Below are 21,020 nucleotides of genomic sequence, written 5' to 3'. Positions count from 1 at the left end.
TGATTTCTATAGTGTACTGTTCTGTGTCTTTTTTTCTTTTTTTCTCTTTTTTGTTTTGTATGGATATATTGACATGTGGTCTGTTCTATTACTTTAATTAAACTCTGTAAAGCACTTTGGTTCAAATACTGGTTTTGTTGAAAAGTGCTATATAAATAAAGATTATTATTATTATTATTATTATAACAAGTAGTGCTGTTACAAGCAAAGTGACAAGTGCCATGGAACACCTGTGATGACAGCATGTTCCATCCAGTTCAGTCCCATGTGTGTGTGTGTTTGATGGTAGCGAGGCGGGGCGGGGTTGGGGCGGGGGTGGGGGCGGGGGTGCAGGTGCTGGTGAGGAGGGTGGAGGGTGGGATAGACAAACACATACGTATTGCACTCCGAAATCTCTATTCCCTTATCATGTATCTATACACTGTAAATAGCTCGATTGTAATAATGTGTTGCCTTTCTGCTGACTGGTTAGCATGCATCAACAGCCTTTCACTGTACCTCGGTACACTTGACAGTAAACTAAACTGAACTGACTATCCATGATGCTGCCTGACCGCTGAGTAACTCCAGCAATTTTGGTACACCAGCATCTGCAGTTCCTTTTTTTGCAGAAAGTGTACTTTCATGTGTTAATGTAATAGAAATAGAAATGGTAACAATACTCAGCGGGTCAGGCTGTATCTGTAGAAAGAGAAACCAGGGTGGTGCTGCGTTAGAGTTGCTGTCTTGCAGCGTCAGAACCCCGGGTTTAATCCTGACTCCGGGTGCTCTCTGCCCGGAGTTAGTACGTTCTCCCCGTGACCTGCGTGGGTTTTCTCCGGGTGCTCCTGTTTCCTCCCACACTACAACGACGTTTGGGTGTATAGGATAATTGGCTTGGCATAATTGTAAATTGTCCCTTGTGTGTAGGATAGTGTTAGTGTGCGGGGATCGCTGGTCGGCATGGACTCGGTGGGTCGAAGGGCCTGTTTCCACGCTGTATCTCTAAACTAAACTAAATTAAGTGCATACTTTGACTGATTTTTCTTATAAATTCATTTTCTTTATTTGGGCATTACTGCCAGCATTTATTGCACATCCCCAAATGCCCTTGAGGTGGGGGTGAGCTGCCCCTCTTGACCCCTGGCAGTCACTCTGGGGAAGGGCAAGGTGGGAGTGAGGGGGGGGGGGGAGGGTGAGGGGGGGGGGGGGTGAAGGAGGAGTGGTGTGTGAAGTGGAGGGAATCCTGCAGTGGTGGTTTGGATTAAAATACACCCTGTAGATGTCATGCAGCGACCTGTTCCTTCACCTGAGGCTTGCAACCTCCAAGTAGATGCTGGTCACAAAGGAGATAATCCTTCCGTGAATTTTTATTACAACACGTATACTGCAAGGGCCAGGAAGCGAGCGGGCAAGATCATCTCTGACCCCTCTCACCCTGGCCGGTGGGGGCGCTGCACTGGCAGCAGCGTGTTAGTCTTTTTCAACTTTTTTTATTTTTTTAGTATGTCTTAAAGTCTGTTTTTAGTGTTTCTTAATGTGTTTTGTGTGGGGGGGTAAGGGGGAAACCGTTTCGGTCGCCTCCTCCATGGAGAGGCGACTTTTTCCAGGTCGCCTCCCCCGTGGCCTAACAGCGAGGATCGGCGCGGCCTTTCCCGGAGATGCGCCCGGGGCTCGGGGCTCCGGCGGCGGGTGCAGCGTGGACTGTCAGCACGGAGCTGGGGCTCGCTGGAGGGGAGCGCTCCGTTCCGTTGGCCCGCAGCAGACGGCAGCCTGAAGCCGCGGTCTGCACAGCTCCAGCTGGCGTGGCGTCTACAGCCCGGGATCCCTCGGGGGGGACCCGGGGTAAGAAGAAGCTATCACTGCCGGCCCGCGGCCGTCTTCTATCGCGGGCGCGGTATGGACTTACATCACCCCTGGAGGGGAACTTCGACCGCCGGCCCTGCAGACTGCGGTGCTTACGGCTGCGACGTGGAGGGAACTTTAAATCTTCGGCCGCCGGCCTGCGGCCTACACCAACTAAAAGCCGCGGTCTCCGGTGGGGAGGAGCCGACTCTGGACTTACCTGGACTTGTACCTTGTCCTTTTACCATCTGGACGCCCGCAGCAACGGCTGCGGAGGGTTGAGGTCCCGACCACGGGGGGAAATGGAGGAGGACGGGCCAAATTGTGTGCCTTCCACCACAGTGATGAATGCTGTGGTGGATGTTTATGTTAAAAATTTATTGTGTTTTTGTGTGTGCCCTTTATCATTGTATCGCTGCTGACGTATCATTTCACTTGCACTTTTTGTGCAATGTGACAAATAAACCGTTGTATTGTATTGTATTGTATTGGCCACAAACTCTTTGAATCACTTCCCTCTGGAAGGCGACTCCGGACTGTCAAAGCTGCCACAGCCAGACATAAAAACAGCTTTGTTTCCCTATGAGTAGTAGCTCGATAACCAAAAACCTGTAGCCTCCTTTTGCTCTGGTATTTTATTTAATTCACATGTTTAATCGATAAACTTGTATTATTACTGTTTAATATTTTATGTGTTATTCCTAACTGTCACTGTGTGTCATGTTGTCACTGGCGGGCGGAGCACCAAAGCAAATTCCTTGTATGTGAATACTTGGCCATAAACCTATTCATTCATTCATAAATTTATTCATTCATTCATCCATTCACGTACCGCTGTGATACCTTTAAGTATGGAGGGGCAGGAGGAAACGCAAACGGCTTTGCCACTGCCAGGTCCTGCGTGAAGAACTGCTGAGACCACGCAGATGAGATCTACCCTGAGGATGGTAGATGATGAGTCACTTATATGGAACTCTATGGTTGCAGTCAGACACAAAAAGCTGCAGTAACTCAGCTGGTCAGACAGCATCTCTGGATAAAAGGAAGAGGTGATATTTTGGGTCGAGACCCCACTCCCTTACCCACTCTCCCCACCCCACAGTTCCCCTCCATCCCGGGCCCTGTAAAATGTTCGTCTATTCATTTTTTTTCGCCCTGGAACGTCGAGGGTTAGGTGGCGCAGCGGTAGAGTTGCTGCAATACAGCGCCCAAGACCCGGGTTCCGTCCTGATTATGAGTGTTGTCGGTATAGAGTTTGTACGTTCTCCCTGTGACCTGTGTGCGTGCGTGTGTTATCCCGGGGTGCTCCGGTTTGCAGGCTAATTGGTTTGGTAAAATTGTAAATTGTCCCTAGTATGTAGAATAGTGTTAGTATACAGGGTGATCGCTGGTTGGCACGGACCCAGTGGGCTGAAGGGCCTGTTTCCATGCTATATCTCTAAACTAAACTAAACCTGGTAGAAGTATGTGCAACTGTGAGAGGCGTAGATAGAGTCAGAACCTTCCTCTCAGGGTGGAAATGACAAAGATGTACTGCCTAGGGTGGGCTGCTGTAGAATTTGACCACGTTGTATACAAACGGCAAAGCATTTCACCGTACCTAGTTACACATGATAATAAAGTATTATTGAATTGAATCATTGAAGAAGCGAGGTTGTTGGTTAAAGTGGTTACTTTCAGTAGGTGTCAGGAGAATCATGGTGAAGGTGATGGGTTCACAAGATGCAGAGTACAGGAGATACGTGGGAGAATGGGACTGGTGGCAATACTGTGAGCTGATGGGCTGAATAGCCTCCTTCTTTAATGCAATGACAATGACAGGGCGGCACTATGGTGCAGCGGTAGAGTTGTTGCCTTACAGCGCTCGGGTTCGATCCTGACCACGGGCGCTGTCTGTATGGTTTTACGTTCTCCCCGTGACTGCGTGGGTTTTCGCCGAGATCTTCGGTTTCCTCCCACATTCCAAAGACGTACAGGGTTATAGGTTAATTGGCTTAGTGTATGTGTAAATTGTCCCTAGTGTGCGGGGATCGCTGGCGGCTCAGACTGGGTGGGCCGGCAGGCCTGTTTCTGCACTGTATCCCTTCTCTAAACTAAACTAAACTAAACTAAACTTCTCTAAACTAAACTAAACTAAACTAAAGATAGACACAAAAAGTTACAGTAACTCAGCAGGACAGGCAGCATCTATGGAGAGAAGGAATGGGTGACGTTTCGGGTCGAACCCTTCTTCAGACTGGTTAGGGATAAGGGAAACGAGATATAGATGGTGATGTGGAGAGATAAAGAACAATGAATGATTAAAGAAAAGAAAAAAAGTAACGATGATAAAGGAAACAGGCCATTGTAAGATGTTTGTAGGGTGAAAATGAGAAGCTGGTGTGACTTGGGTGGGGGAGGGATAGAGTGGGAATGCCGGGGCTACCTGAAGTGAGAGAAATCAATATTCATACCACTGGGCTGTAAGCTGCCCAAGCAAAATATGAGATGTTGTTCCTCCAATTTGCGTTTAAAACTAAACTAAAGATAGACACAAAAAGCTGGAGTAACTCAGCGGAACAGGCAACATCTCTGGAGAGAAGGTATGAACATGGAGGAGACCTAGGACAGAAGGTTGGTGTAGGAATGGGAAGGAGAATGAAAGTGTCCAGCAACTGGGAGATCAGGTTGGTTCAGACGGGCTGAGCGAAGGTGTTCTGTGAAACGATCGCCCAGTCTGCGTTTGGTCTCGCCGATGTATACGAGTCCACATCTTGAACAACGGATACAGTAGATGAGGTTGGAGGAGGTGCAAGTGAACCTCTGCCTAACCTGAAAGGACTGTCGGGGTCCCTGGACAGAGTCGAGGGAGGAGGTATAGCGACAGGTATTGCATCTTCTGCGGTTGTAGGGGAAGGTACCTGGGGAGGGAGTGGTTTGGGTGGGAAGGGATGAGTTAACCAGGGAGTTGCGAAGGGAACGGTCTCTGCGGAAGGCGGAATGGGGTGGAGATTGGAAAATGTGGCTAGTGGTGGGATCCCGTTGGAGGTGGCGGAAATTTCGGAGGATTATTTGTTGTATGCGACGGCTGATGGGGGGGAAGGTAAGGACTAGGGAGACTGTCTCTGTTGTGTCTAGGGGGAGGGGGAGCAAGAGCAAGGCTGTGGGGTACCGAGGAGACACGAGTGAGGGCCTCATCTGTGATGGGAGAGGGGAAGCCCACGTTCCCTAAAGAATGAGGACATCACGGATGTTCTAGTATGGAACACCTCAATTTGGGCGCAGATGTGGCGTAGACGGAGGAATTGGGAGTAGGGGAGTCTTTGCAAGAAACAGGGTGGGAAGAAGTGTAGTCGAAATAGTGGTGGGTGTCAGTCGGTTTGTAATAGACGTCAGTCAATAGTCTATTTCCTGTGATGGAGACTGAGATTAAGAAAGGGGAGGGCAGTGTCGGAGATGGTCCAAGTAAATTTGTGTGCAGGATGAAAATTGGTGATGAAGAAGTCCTTGTTCTGCATGGGTGCAGGAGGTAGAGTTTGGGGATAGGGGTCAGTGTATGCCTGGAACAGGGATTGGTCAATGTTCCCTACAAAGAGGCAGGCATAGCTGGGGCCCATAGCAACGCCTTGGACTTGGAGGAAGAGGGAGGAGTCAAAGGAGAAGTTCTTGAGGGTGAGGACCAGCTCCGCTAGGCAGAGTAGAGTGAGGGAAATTGGATGGTTCTGTGGTTGAGGACGAAACGGGCGGCTTTAAGGCCTTCCTGGTGGGGGATGGAGGTGTAGAGTGACTGAACATCCATAGTAAAGATGAGGTAGTGGGGGCTCGGAAAGCGGAAGTCATTAAAGAGACAAAGGGAATGTGAGGCATCTTGGACATAGGTTGGGAGAGATTGGACCAGGGGGATAGGATGGAGTCAAGGTACGTGGAAATGATTTCTGTGGAACAGGAGCAGCAGAAACAATGGGTTTCTTCTTTGGCGGAGAAGGTAAAACTGGGCTGTACGGGGCTAGGAAACTATAAAGTTGGAGGCTGTGGAAGGCAGACAGCCGGCAGTGATGAATTCAGTAATGGTGTTTGAGATTAAGGCCTGGTGCTCGTCTGTGGGATCATGGTCCAAGGATAAGTAGGAGGAGGTATCTGAGAGCTGCCTTCGCCCAGTGGAGGCCAGAGCACCAGTCCACCATGCACCTCCCTTGTCAACGGGTTTGATTGCAGAGTGAGCTAAACTAAACTAAACATGAGAAAGACCACCATCTAGTGGCAAGGGCTTGCAACATCAGGCACACAGCACAGGGGTGGAGGCACAACGCAATAAGAACTGTATATAAAATTATGAGAGGCTCAGATAGGATAGACAGTCAGAACCTTATCCCAGGGTGGAAATGTCAAAGACTAGAGGGCATAGCTTTAAGATGAGGGATGCATGGTTTAACTTTTAAACAAAATTCTTAAAGGGTTGGACAGGCTAGATGCAGGAAGAATGTTCCCGATGTTGGGGAAGTCCAGAACAAGGGGTCACAGTTTAAGGATAAGGGGAAAATCTTTTAGGACCGAGATGAGAAAAACTTTTTTCACACAGAGAGTGGTGAATCTGTGGAACTCTCTGCCACAGAAGGTAGTTGAGGCCAGTTCATTGGCTATATTTAAGAGGGAGTTAGATGTGGCTAAAGGGATCAGGGGGTATGGAGAGAAGGCAGGTACAGGATACTGAGTTGGATGATCAGCCATGATCATATTGAATGGCGGTGCAGGCGCGAAGGGCCGAATGGCCTACTCCTGCACCTATTTTCTATATTTCTATGTTAAAGATGCGCAGGGTACGTTTTTTGTAAGTGGCCCTCAGCATCTAAACACATGGATTCTGCAGGGAAAGGAGCGGTATATAGCATGTGCAGGCAGATAGGACTAGCTTATCTTGGCATCATGTTTAGCACAGACAAAGCAGAGGTGTGGGTGGTAGACACAAAGTGCTGGAGTAACTCAACGGGTCAAGCAGCTTCTCTGGAGAAAAAGGAGGGGCGACATATCGGATCGGAATCCTTCTTCCGCCTGGAAGTGCATCTTCGGTATGGACCAGCATCTGCAATTGCTGACAACACAAGGAGATGTGCGGGGCAGGTTTTATACACAGAGGATAGTGCCTGAGGCACGATGTCGGGGGTGGTGGAGGTAGATACAACAGTGGCATTTAAGACATATGGACTTTTGGATAGGCATATGGATATATGGGTATAGGCATATGGGGAGAACGTGCAAACTCTGTACAGACAGCGGATGTTGTTTACATTATAGTAAGGTATTTGACAAAGTCCCTCATGGTAGGCAAATCAAGAAATTTAAGATGCAGTGGGGCCACTGAGTTTGTGTCGACCAGCACTATCCTACACATGAGGGACAATTTACAATCTTTACCAAATCCAATTAATCTACAAGCCTGTATATCTTTGGAGTGTGGAAGGAAACCAGAGCACCCGGAGAAAACCCATGAGGTCACAAGGAGAACATACAAACTCCATACAGACAGCACCAGTGGTCAGGATCAAACCGGGATCTCTGGCGTTGCAAGGCAACAAGTCTACTGCTGCGCCACCGTGCTATCCCAGAGTGGGAGTGGGACTGGGATGGCGAATTGAGCAGGCAGGCATTTAGATGCTGAGGGTCACTGCCCAGATTGAGCGTTGCAAAGCAAAAACCCAACCTGCCTTTGGATTCTCCATTGTAGATGAGAGACCACCTTGTGAATCATCACCGTACCTGGAAAGACCGTGTCTCTGGAGGTGGGGAGAGGTGAAGGGATCTCCTGCGGTTACGTGCCAATGTTCCACATAGACTATCATTTGCTGTTTGATATCCTACAGATTGCTGGTCGCAAGGTGTTACTTTAGTCGGGACTGGGTGGGTGCCTCGGGTTCTGAGCTTTGGCCCTCCTCCACTTTATTCTATGTCTCTGAAGCATTGTTCCCCTTACTTGTGTATGGGATACAGGAGCCCAGCTCAATGCATTTGTAGGGCTAATGGGTAGACAGGGGCATTGTCTATCTTAGTTTAGTTTACTGTCACGTGTATCGAGGTACAGTGAAAAGCTTTTTTGTTGCGTGCTATCCAATTAGCGGAAAGACTATACATGATTACAGCCGTCCACAGTGTACAGGATAAAGGGAATAACGTTTAGTGCAATATAAAGTCCAGTAAAGTCTGATTAAAGATAGTCCGAGGGTCTCCAATGAAGTAAATGGTTGGTTAGGACCGCTCTCAAGTTGATGATAGGGTGGTTCAGCTGCCTGATAACACCTGGGAAGAAGCTATCCCTGAATCTGAAGATGTGCATTTTCACACTTGATGAGAGAGTGGAGAAGACCCTGTTACACCTCGTCACATTCTCGGCCGATTGATTTACTTTTGCTGTGTTTAATCTCATTTTCTTTTGTCCTGACAATGAAGCGATGAGAAGACAGGAAGGAAACACTAACCAAAGGGATCAAAATGAAATGAAATGAAAGGAATGATTCAAGGAAGTTCCAAGTTTGCTGATAAACATTTATGTGGAACACTTTGACAGAATTAAAATGCCGGACGTTCCGTTTCCAGCTATTCTACCCTAACCATACTCCATGCCGATATCTATTACTGTCAATGTTACATGTGGGTTCCATTTTATAAACTGTGTCTTTCATGGGCCGTGGAACTTGGTGGGCTGCGGGAGGGGGGGTGGAGCCCCTCCACTTTTTTGGCGAGACGTGCTTCATAACCCGAAATTATCCAGCCCGCAGGCGGATTTTTCTCTTCTTCTGAGGACCTCCGACATCCACAATCTCAGGACAAGCTCACAGTGAGCACGGCAAAACCAAAGATCTTTGGGCGAAACCGCGACCAGCCGTGGCGGACACCGACTGCCTCCCTCCCCCCTCCCTCCCTCCCTCCCTCCCTCCCTCCCTCCCTCCCTCCCTCCCTCCCTCCCTCCCTCCCTCCCTCCCCCCCACCACTCAACGGCCCATCACAGCGCGGTTCACAGTCGAGATATGGGGCAGTGAATGAAGCTGCTGTGATTAGCCGCTGAGCGGTGGGTGGGCCCAGAGAGAGACTCGGCACCAAGAAAGGGAGAGAGCAAGAGCGAGGGGGGGGGTGGGGGATATGTCCTCCCACTTTTTGAGTTGGGGGGGTGGCCTGTATTATCCCTCCAGCAACAGAGGTCAGGATTGAACCCGGATCACTGGATCTGTGAGTCTGCAGATCCACCAGCTACGCCTCTGTGCCACCAAAGATAGGTTTAAAGGAGGGAATTGCAGGGTTGAATGAATTTGGCAACTCAAGGTGCAGGCACCACTGCCAGAATGATTAAATTCAACGCTGATCTACAATCCAAAGAGGATTGGAGGGTTAAACCCGAGGGTTCCTGCTGCAGGAGTCATTGTAGATCAACTGAAGCAGGGTCTCAACCCGAAACGTCACCCAATCCTTCTCTCCGGAGATGCTGCCCGTCCCGCTGAGTTACTCCAGCCCTTTGTGTCTGTCTTCGGTTTAAACCAGCATCTGCAGTTCCTTCCCACACAGTGATAGGTAGAGTTTACACCAGTGTGAGTGATGGACTGTTGTAAGGCCAGGTGTAGGCACAGCATTGATGGCACCAGCGACCACTTTGCCGGGTGATAATGATCTTGTGGAGTTGTCACTGTGACACTGACACAAGTACATACAGAGGAACAGTCAGCCATCCACTGTCACCGTGATTCTGAGCAGCACTCTTACCTCTGTCAGACGTTTATACTGGGGCTCCTCCAACAATTTGAACAGCCAAGACCACTAGACTAATGCATTTGATGACATGCTGAAAGAGCAAAACGATATGGGAGTTGTTATCTTTCAGATGCCATGATGAATCAAGGCCATGTTAGTTCAAATGCAATTGTATGGCAGGAGAGATTGTCTTGGTGCCCCAGACAATCTCCTCAACCAACATCACTGAAACAGGTAATCCCACAGTCTGGTGCTGATGTGCGATGGTTCCTACGTCTAAATATCACCAACAATGTGTCCTTGTCCAACCAACAACATTGATGATGCGGCCAAGAGTCCATCGAAGCCTCTACTTCCTTAGAAGACTGAGGAAATCCTGCATTCCCCAAAGATATTGGATACAATATCTAAAGATGCAGCAGAGAAAGTATCCTATTGGGATGTCCCACAGCTTGGTATGTCAACTGCCCTGCACAGGACCGCAGTTGTATCGGCAGCCTAGTCTACCACGCAAAAACACCATCCCATCATAGATAGACACAAACAGCTGGAGTAACACAGCGGGACAGGCAGCTTCTCTGAAGAGAAGAAATAGTGATGTTTCGGGTTGAGACCCTTCTTCAGAATTTTCTTCAGAAGAAGGGTCTTGACCCAAAACATTACTATTTCTTCTCTCCAGAGATGCTGCCTGTCCCGCTGTGTTACTCCAGCTGTTTGTGTCTATCTGCAGTGTAAATCAGCATCTGCAGTTCGGTCCTACACACTGCTTCCCATCAACCTCTCCTATACTTCATGCTGCCTCGGGAAAGCATCTAGCCAGAGGGTGGTGAATCTGTGGAATTCTTTGCCACAGAAGGCTGTGGAGGCCAAGTCAGTGGATGTTTTTAAGGCAGGGATAGCTTCTTGATTTGTATGGGTGTCAGAGGTTATGGTTAGAAGGCAGGAGAATGGGGTTAGGAGGGAGTAGACTTGATGGGACGAATGGCCTAATTCTTCTCCTATCACTTATGATCTTACGTGGCTGTAACAGTATAATCTGCACTTTCCTTTCTCTTCAGCACCATCTTGATGTGCTAATGTACGGTACGATCTGTGTGGGCAGCACACAAGTAATAGTTTTTCACTGTATCTCAGTACACTTGACCATAATAAACCAATACCGATGATCATGGTGCTCTGTGCAATTTTGAAGTGTGCATATCCATTATGGCATTGATTACATCCCAACAGTGTTACTTAAAACTAAAGTATTATGGCCTTCACGGTGGGGCATCTTCAAGGTACAAAAGAAGCATGTAGAAATGCAAGTATATCTTTCTTTATACTTTAAATTCAACCTTACTTTTTATGACCTCACTCGACCTCCGCTTTGGGTGAATGGTAGCTCATGATCCACAGTGCCACCAGGTGGGTGATTGATGAACTGCCGAATCTCTGTCCCCTGGCAAACATTTATAACCACCTGGATAGATACAAAGTGCTCCAGGCATCCCTGGAGAAAAAGGATGGGTGGCGTCTCTGGTCAGGTCATCCTGTTTCTCCAGGGTTGCTGCCTGACCAGCTGAGTTACTCCACCACTATGTGTCTATCTTTGGTATAAACCTTCAACTGTTTTATTGCAACCTGTAGTGTCTCAGCCCAATCGGCATCTGCAGTTCCTGTCTATACATTTTACCCACCTCCTCCCCGGGTACTTTCCCCAGCAACTGCAGGAGATGTAACACCTGCCCCTGTACCTCCTCCATCACCTCCATCCAGGGACCCCAGCAATCCTTCCAGGTGAGACAGAGGTTCACGTGCACCTCCTCTAACCTCATCTACTGCATTTGGTGTTCCCGATGTGGTCTCCTTTACATCGGGCGAGCCCAAGCCTGGTTCGCCGAACACTTGAGCCCAGTCCGCCAATTCTGATGGATTTGCTAACCATTTTGATTCCTATTCCCATTCTGTCCTGGGCCTCTTGCATTGCTGGAGTGAGGCATTCTACACGTAACATGAAGGATCAGTATCCCATATGCTGCTTATTTAGCTTAAAACTTAATGCTTACTATCTAAATGGCGTCAAATTGGGAAAAGGGGAAGTACAACAGGATCTGGGGGTCCTTGTACATCAGAGCCCTAGTGAGACCACACCAGGAGTATTGTGTGAAGTTTTGGTCCCCTAATTTGACATTCTTGCTATTGAGGGAGTGCAGCGTAGGTTTACAAGGTTAATTCCCGGGATGGCGGGACAGTCATATGCTGAGAGAATGGAGCAGCTGGGCTTGTACACTCTGGAGTTTAGAAGGATGAGACATATAAGATTGTTAAGGGCTTGGACACGCTAGAGGCAGGAAACCTGTTCCCGATGTTGGGGGAGTCCAGAACCAGGGGCCAGAGTTTAAGAATAAGGAGTAAGCCATTTAGAACGGAGACGAGGAAACACTTTTTCTCACAGAGAGTGGCGAGTCTGTGGAATTCTCTGCCTCAGAGGGCGGTTGAGGCAGGTTCTCTGGATGCTTTCCAGAGAGAGCTAGATAGGGCTCATAAAAATAGCGGAGACAGGGGATATGGGGAGAAGGCATGAACGGGGTACTGATTGGGGATGATCAGCCATGATCACATTGAATGGAGGTGCTGGCTCGAAGGGCCGAATGGCCTACTCCTGCACCTATTGTCCATTGGTATGAACACTGAATACTCCAATTCTAGGTAACCAGCCTAGACACCCCCCACCAACCTTTACCCCCCTCTCCTCGCTGTACCCCATCTACATGGGAACATTTCTCCTTTTCCCCTTCCATCTATATTCCTTACTCTAGCTTCACATTTATCCTATCCTTATCTGCCATTTTTTACCTTATCATCTCAGGCCTTTGTCCAACTCTCTGCTGAACAACCCTTCCCCCCACTATGTTGTCCTGTCACTTTGTCCTCTCCCCACCTCTCTTCCTGCTTTCACGCACCCCCCCCCCCTCAATCAGACTGAAGAAAGGTTCCAATCGGACATGTCGCCTTTCTATGTTCTCCAGAGATGTTGCCTGACCTGCTGTGTCACACAAGCTCATTGTGTCCATTATTGTAAGCCAGCACGAGCAGTATCTTATATATCTACAAATATTTTTTAGAAGATCTTTTATCTTGTTCTTTTGCAGTCAGAATTCCAGCGTTTGCCTTATGCAGCCATTAAAGGCTAGACAGACCTCTGCTCGTTTCGAGAGGGGCAACACCACCTCAGGTCTGCTGACTATCGACAATACCGCCAGCGGGCTGGCTACCGAAGCTGAAGGGAGGAATGTGCGCACATTCTCGCTGTCCGAGCACGACGTGAGGAGGGCTCTGACAATGGTTAACACCAGAAAAGCTGCAGGCCCCGAAGGCATCTCGGGGCGAGTACTGAAGTCCTGTGCTACACAGCTAGCTCCGGTGCTCACTACAATATTCAACCTCTCCCTGGACAAGTCCGTGGTCCCTGCCTGCTTCAAAAGATCCACCATTGTACTGGTACCAAAAAATGCCTCCCCAGCCTGTCTGAATGACTACCGTCCAGTGGCCCTTACCTCAATAGTCATGAAATGCTTTGAGAGGCTGGTGAAGAAACACATCTGCGCCTTCCTCCCTCGGAACATGGACCCGTTGCAGTTCGCATACCGTCCGAACAGATCCACGGACGATGTCTCTCTCATCTTGACAGCCAGAAGGGGGGCTACGTGAGGATGCTGTTCATAGACTACAGTTCAGCCTTCAACACGATAGTCCCCACCAGACTGGCCGGGAAGCTACTGGAATTAGGGCTCTTCCAGTGTGTGCCTGGGTCCTGGACTTTCTCACCGCCAGGCCCCAGGTAGTCAAGATGGGAGGGAATACATCGAAGTCCCTCACCCTGAGCACAGGATCACCCCAGGGTTGCGTCCTCAGCCCCCTATTGTACTCCCTGTACACACATGTCTGTGTGGCTAGGTTCAGCTCCAACTCAATAATTAAGTTTGCTGATGACACTGTGGTGGTGGGCCTGATCTCAGACAACGACGAGAAGGCCTACTGGGAGGAGGTGGCTGGTCTAGCACTCTGGTGCCAGGACAACAGCCTCCTCTTGAACATCAAAAAAACGAAGGAGCTGATCATGGACTTTAGGAGGTCACATTATCCGAGGACGTACACTCCATTGAGGATAAATGGGGATCCTGTGGATAGGGTGAACTGTTTTAAATATCTGGGAGTCCACATCTCTGAGGATATGACATGGGCATCACACGCCTCAGCACTCGTGAGTAAGGCAAGGCAGCGCCTTTACCACCTCAGGCAATTGAGGAAATTCAGAGTGTCTCCGAGGATCCTCCAGTGCTTCTACTCAGCGGCTGTGGAAAGCATCTTGTCCGGAAATATTACCATCTGGTTTGGGAATTGCTCTGCCCAGGACACGAAGGCTCTGCAGAGAGTAGTGCGTTCGGCCGAACGCACTATGGGAACTTCACTCGCCCCCCTGCAGGAACTATACATCAGGAGGTGCAACTCCAGAGCCAATAAAACCACTGCAATGGACTGTTCCAGCTGCTACGGTCAGGCAAACGCCTCCGTTGCCATGCTGTGAGAACGGAGAGGTTGAGAAGGAGTTTCTTCCCAGAGGCCATTCGGACTGTAAACTCCTATCTCACCAGGGACTAACTTTACTGAACGTTTTTCCTTCCGCCCACAATATTTAATATGTAAAAGAATATGTGTGTGTTTATGATTGTGTTTATAGTTTGTTTGGTTGTTTGTTTGTTTGTCTTTTTGCACAAAGTCCGCGAGCATTGCCACTTTTCATTTCACTGCACATCTCGTATGTGTATGTGACGAATAAACTTGACATGACTTGACTTGCATGACCCAGACATATCGGTCCCAAGCACAACAGAGTCGAATGTAGGACAGGAAGGAGCAGCATACAATAAACAGTTCCGTTTCTTCCTCTGGCTTCACAATTCGCAACTCTTCAATCCTTTTGTACCACACCTATTTTTCATCTCTGGCCATTGTCTTGTCAAGATGGCTTGTATACAAAAACACTATTGTAATGTTGAGTCTCTATAAGGTGCTGGCAAGGCTGCACTTGGGATATTTTGTGCTGGATCTGGAGAAGGTCTAGAATTTTACAAGAACGATCCCAGGAATGAGTAGGTTAACCTGTTATGAGTGTTTGTCGGCACTGGGCCTGTACTCGCTGGAGTTTAGAAGAATGAGGGGGGACTTAATTGAAGCATACAGAATAGTGAAAGGCTTGGAAAGAGTGGATGTGGAGAGGATGTTTCCACTAGTTGGAGAGTCTAGGACTAGAGTAACACCATTTTTTAAAAAGGGAGGGAGAGAGAAAACGGGGAATTACAGACCAGTTAGTCTAACGTCGGTAGTGGGGAAACTGCTAGAATCAGTTATTAAAGATGGGATAGCAGCACACTTGGAAAGTGGTGAAATCATTGGACAAAGTCAGCATGGATTTATGAAAGGTAAATCATGTCTGATGAATCTTATAACATTTTTCGAGGCTGTAACTAGTAGAGTGGATAAGGGAGAACCAGTGGATGTGTTATATCTGGACTTTCAGAAGGCTTTCGACAAGGTCCCACATAAGAGATTAGTATACAAACTTAAAGCACACGGTATTGGGGGTTCAGTATTGATGTGGATAGAGAACTGGCTGGCAGACAGGAAGCAAAGAGTAGGAGTAAACGGGTCCTTTTCACAATGACAGGCAGTGACTAGTGGGGTACCGCAAGGCTTAGTTCTGGGACCCCAGCTATTTACGATATATATTAATGATTTGGACAAGGGAATTGAATGCAACATCTCCAAGTTGGCGGATGACACAAAGCTGGGGGGCAGTGTTAGCTGTGTGGAGGATGCTAGGAGGCTGCAAGGTGACTTGGATAGGCTGGGTGAGTGGGCAAATGCATGGCAGATGCAGTATAATGTGTATAAATGTGAGGTTATCCACTTTGGTGGCAAAAACAGGAAAGTAGATTATTATCTGAATGGTGGCCGATTAGGAAAGGGGGGGATGCAACGAGACCTGGGTGTCATGGTACACCAGTCATTAAAAGTAGGCATGCAGGTGCAGCAGGCAGTGAAGAAGGCGAATGGTATGTTAGCATTCATAGCAAAAGGATTTGAGTATAGGAGCAGGGAGGTTCTACTGCAGTTGTACAGGGTCTTGGTGAGACCACACGTGGAGTATTGTGTACAGTTTTGGTCTCCTAATCTGAGGAAAGACATTCTTGCCATAGAGGGAGTACAGAGAAGGTTCACCAGACTGATTCCTGGGATGTCAGGACTTTCATATGAAGAAAGACTGGATAGACTCGGTTTGTACTCGCTAGAATTTAGAAGATTGAGGGGGGATCTTATAGAAACTTTCAAAATTCTTAAGGGGTTGGACAGGCTAGATGCAGGAAGATTGTTCCCGATGTTGGGGAAGTCCAGAACAAGGGGTCACAGTTTAAGGATAAGGGGGAAATCTTTTAGGACCGAGATGAAGAAACCTTTTTTCACACAGAGAGTGGTGAATCTCTGGAATTCTCTCCCGCAGAAGGTGGTTGAGGCCAGTTCATTGGCTATATGTAAGAGGGAGTTAGATGTGGCCCTTGTGCCTAAAGGGATCAGGGGGTATGGAGAGAAGGCAGGTGCAGGATACTGAGTTGGATGGTCAGCCATGATCATATTGAATGGCGGTGCAGGCTCGAAGGGCCGAATGGCCTACTCCTGCACCTATTTTCTATGTTTCTATGTTTCTAGAGGTCATAGACTCAGAATTAGAGGGTGTTCTTTTAGGAAAGAGATGAGGAGAAATTTATTTAGTCAGAGGGTGGTGAATCTGTGGAATTCTTTGCCACAGAATGCTGTGGAGGCCATGTCAGTGGATATTTTTAAGGCAGAGATAGTTTTAACACTGGAACACATTGCCAGGGCTGGTGGTGGAGGCAGATAAAATAGTGACATTTAATAGTGCTTAGATAGGCACATGGCTATGTGCGAGGAAGAATTATTTTAGTCAGAGAGTGGTGAATCTGTGGAATTCATTGCCACAGAAGGCTGTGGCTACATCAATGGATATTTTTAAGGCAGAGATAGATTCTTGATTAGTACGGGTGTCAGAGGTTATGGGGAGAAGGCGGGAGAATGGGGTTAGGATGGAGAGATAGATCAGCCATGATTGAATTGCAGAGTAGACTTGATGGGCCGAATGGCCTAATTCTACTCCTATTCTTTATTTATTTACTTATTTATTTAAATTTTATTAGAAGTTAATACAGTACAAAGCAATACAGTCGGACCTAATTTTAGGTGCCAACTATGTCATAACGTAATACATTCTATGTACAACCTCTAGTTTTATGTTTTTGAAAAGGAAGTAAGAAAAACAAAAAAAACAGAGAGAAGAAAAAAAGGAAGAATAGATAGTAGAAACTAGAAAAACGTGAAGTGTGTGTATAAGAAAAGAAAAAGTAGAAAGTAGAAATAGGAGAAAAAGACACTTAAAAAAGAAAATCTGTTCGGAGATGTAAATCTATCCACGACCTGACCTGAAATCAGCAATCTTTACGGTACCGCTGCATCACATGATTCCAAAAAGTCAATGAAAGGAGACCAACTTAAGAATTGGTCATATTTATCTATTAGTCGGAGTCTCATTTCTTCAAGGTGTGCTATGTCCATCATATTCCTAATCCACATTTTAATAGTTGGTATAGCTGTATTTTTCCAAAATGTAAGTATCAATTTCTTTCCAATTATTAACCCATAATTAAAAAAAACTTTTTGATCTTTATTTAAATTGATATCTTCTACTATTATTCCAAATATAATCCATTCCGTATTAGGTTCTATTCTTGACTTGAAGAGCTTTGTAAATATATCAAATATATCGCTCCAAAATTTATTCAACTTTGTACATCCTACAAATGAATGTGTTATATTAGCATTTTGAAACAAACATTTATCGCATCTGGGAGAGACGTTTGGGTAGAATTTATTCAACCTCGTTTTTGAATAATATAGTCTATGTAATAATTTAAATTGAATTAAATTATGTCTTGCATTAATGGAACAATTATGTGTGTTCATCAAATACTTTTCCCATCTATCTTTCGGGATCTTTATCATTAGTTCATGTTCCCAATCTTCTCTTAGTGCCTCTGTTGAGGGTAATTCTCTATTTAATATACTATTATAAAAATATGATATTAGTTTTTGTGAATCAGCCTTAATATTCATTGCTTCTTCTAAAGGGTCTAAAAATATAGTTTGAAATCTATGTATATATTTCTTCATAAAGTCACATATCTGCATATATTTAAAATATTGATTATCATTCAGTTTAAATTTTGATTTTAATTGTTGAAATGATAACAATTTGCCCAATTCATACATATCTGCTACTTTCCTAATCCCCAGTCTATCCCATTGTTTATATGTTTTATCGATAAGAGATGGTTTGAATGCAGGATTGTTCAATAGTGGGGTTAGTACTGATAGATTATTTAATTTCAAGGATAATTTTATTTGTTTCCAAATTCTTATTGTATTGTGAATAATTTGGTTCTTCTTATATATTACACTATTCAATTTTATCGGTGAGAACAAGTTCGTTCCTATATCGTACGGGAAACACTCCTCTCCATTCTTATCCACTCCAACTCCAGTTGAATTCTGTGTGCTCTATAATCCCATATAAAATTAGTGATATTAGAATCTAGTTTTTTGAAAAAATATTTTGGAATATATATTGGGATCGCTTGAAACAAATATATTAATTGTGGTAAGAAAGTCATTTTTATAGCGTTAATTCTACCTGTCAATGAGAGCGGGAGCGTTTTCCAAAATTTAATCATATCATTCAGTTTATTTAATAGTGGCATAAAATTGGCACTAAATAATGATTTGTGTCTTCTCGTAATTTGAATACCCAGATACTTGAATTTTTCTGTTGCAATTTTGAAAGGGAATTTTAATAAGTGTCTCGCATCCTGTGGTTTTAAAGACATAATTTTGCTTTTATTCCAATTTATTCTACATCCTGAAAAAGAACCAAATTCCTCAATTAGTGTTAATAAGGTGGGTATACTCGTTTGTGTATTAGTAATATATAAAAGAATATCATCAGCATATAATTAAATTTTATTCTTTGAGTCCTTAGTATTATATCCGTGAATATTCAGATGATTTCTAATCCTTTCAGCCAGCGGTTCAATCATAAGGGCATATCCTTTATGACCTTATGAAACATCACCTATTCATATTCTCTAGAGAAGCTGCCTGACCTGCTGAGTTACTCCAACACTTTGTGTCTTTTTTTGTAAACCAGCATCTGAAGTTCTTTATTTCTTCAGCAAGTTAGTTCAGCATAGTTTATACATACAGCACGAGCCAGGCTCTGCAGATTGCACAGAAAGAGTTTCATATTGGATGGATTTTTACACAAGGAAAGAACTTCAAGGCATTTCCTGATCTCATTGAGACAGGTTGTGTGGAATGAATCACAGGCTTGGCCTTTTGTCAAGTTTGTTCCAGAGGTGGCTCTGGGTGAGGTGGAGGTTGCATTGCATCGGGATTTGTGGTGAGAATAACTGGGGCCAACACCAGAGCCACTGAACGACCAATCAGTGGTTCTGAGCTAAGTTGCGTTGCGTAAGAGTCCAGTGGGTCTTGAGAAAGCATTCAGACCTGTCAACAAAATAGAAAAGGGCAAGTGAACTTGAAAATAAATATGTGAAGCAAACATGACCGAAATAAGCAGTCAAAGTGGTTTGATGAATGTGAGATTGTCAGATTGTGATGAAGAGTGATTCTTGTGATCTTGGAATTTACTGTCATCGAGGGCTGTTGAGGCCCTCGTCTATTTATGAAGGAGAATGATCCATTCTACGGGTGGATATCAGAGATAGGGAGGGAATGCAGGAAAGTGATATCGAGAAAGAGGAATAGCTACGATAGGGTTTAATGGTGGAACAAACGTAATGGGCTGAATTCTCTTTTCCTATTTTTGTCATCATCTACTGCTTTGAAAGGGTCGTGATATTTAACTGTTGAGAATCTTACACAGAATTTTCAACAATAACTCTTTTCTTAGCTAATTTGTGTTATAGGCCTATTGATTTATTATGATTTAATTATCAAAACTGTTATTACAGAATATCATCATATCATAAAGCAGTTTCAACTAAAAGTGCATAGATGTGCAAATCTCTTTACAAAGCTTGATCTGGTGAGATGATCCTATCATTTAATTATAAAGGAATTGGCACAAAAAGACAGAGGTTGTGGCTATTTGAGTAACTTTATGTCAATACTCATTGGGATCTGATTTTTTTGAAAGATACAGCACGGAAACAGGCCCCCGGCCCACTCAGTCCATGCCGACCATCGATCGCCCATTCACACTAATGCTGCTCTAATTCACTGTCACAGCACATCCCTACACTCAAGGGAGTGTAAACTAAATTTAGAACCAGAGGACAATTAACCTACAAATGTTTGGCACGCCAGGGACCTGGGTTCAATCCTGACCTCAGGCAATATGCACTTTCTCCCTGTGAATACGTGGGTTTCCTGCTGGTGCCCTGGTTTCCTCCCACATTCCAAAGACTTGCGGATTTGTAGATTAATTGGCCTCTGTAAATTACCCCTGGTGGTGGTGTAGGTGAGCTAACATAGAACTAGCGTGAACGGGTGATCAATGGTCGGTATGGTCATGATGGGCTGAAGGGCCTGATTCGATGCTGTAACTCTAAACTAAACTAAACTTTATGTCACATTCAAAACAGTGCTTCTGACAGTACAACCCTCCTTTAGAATTATAGCAGCATATAGGTGAGGTGGAAGATTGCTACCTTCACGTGGTCCGCCCTAATGCAATCAACCCGCCATGCACAATCAAATAAGATCAAATAGAATGTTGTCCTACAACTTTAGGCTGTGCACGCCATACGCAAGAAGAAGCATATAGATGCACAGTTGTTTAAGAAAGAACTGCAGATGCTGGAAAAATCGAAGGTAGACAAAAATGCTGGAGAAACTCAGCGGGTGAGGCAGCATCTATGGGACGAAGGAATAGGTGACGTTTCGTCAGTCTGAAGAAGGGTCTCGACCCGAAACATCACCTATTCCTTCGCTCCATAGATGCTGCCTCAACCGCTGAGTTTCTCCAGCATTTTTGTCTAACATAGATGCATGGAGTTTCTTGCCCAGAGTAGGGGAATCGAGGACCAGAGGACATAGGTTCAAGGTGAAGGGAAAAGATTTAATAGGAATCTGAGCGGTAACATTTTCACACAAAGTGTGGTGGGTTATGGAACAAGCTGCCAGAGGAGGTAGTTGAGTCTGGGACTATCCCAATGTTTAAGAAAGAGTTGGACAGGTATATGGATAGATAGGTTTGGAGGGATATGTGGGCCAAGCGTGGGCTGGTGGGACGTTGGCCGGTAAGGGCAAGGTGGGCCGAAGGGCCTGTTACCACACTGTATCACTCT

At 45.8% G+C, this 21,020-nt stretch overlaps 1 protein-coding gene across 1 annotated transcript in view; it reads right to left on the bottom strand.

Moving 5' to 3' along the window:
* Window positions 1–21,020, bottom strand: part of ca12 (carbonic anhydrase XII) — a 91,517-nt gene that overhangs the window by 63,843 nt on the left and 6,654 nt on the right. The window contains exon 2 of the mRNA XM_055662802.1: window positions 20,270–20,273. Within this exon, the coding sequence (XP_055518777.1) occupies window positions 20,270–20,273 (4 nt within the window). The remainder of the gene's footprint in view (window positions 1–20,269; window positions 20,274–21,020) is intronic.

Source organism: Leucoraja erinacea, chromosome 36 (genome assembly GCF_028641065.1).
Source record: "Leucoraja erinacea ecotype New England chromosome 36, Leri_hhj_1, whole genome shotgun sequence".
NCBI classification, from domain to species: domain Eukaryota; kingdom Metazoa; phylum Chordata; class Chondrichthyes; order Rajiformes; family Rajidae; genus Leucoraja; species Leucoraja erinaceus.
This window is presented reverse-complemented; position numbering and strand designations above follow the sequence as displayed.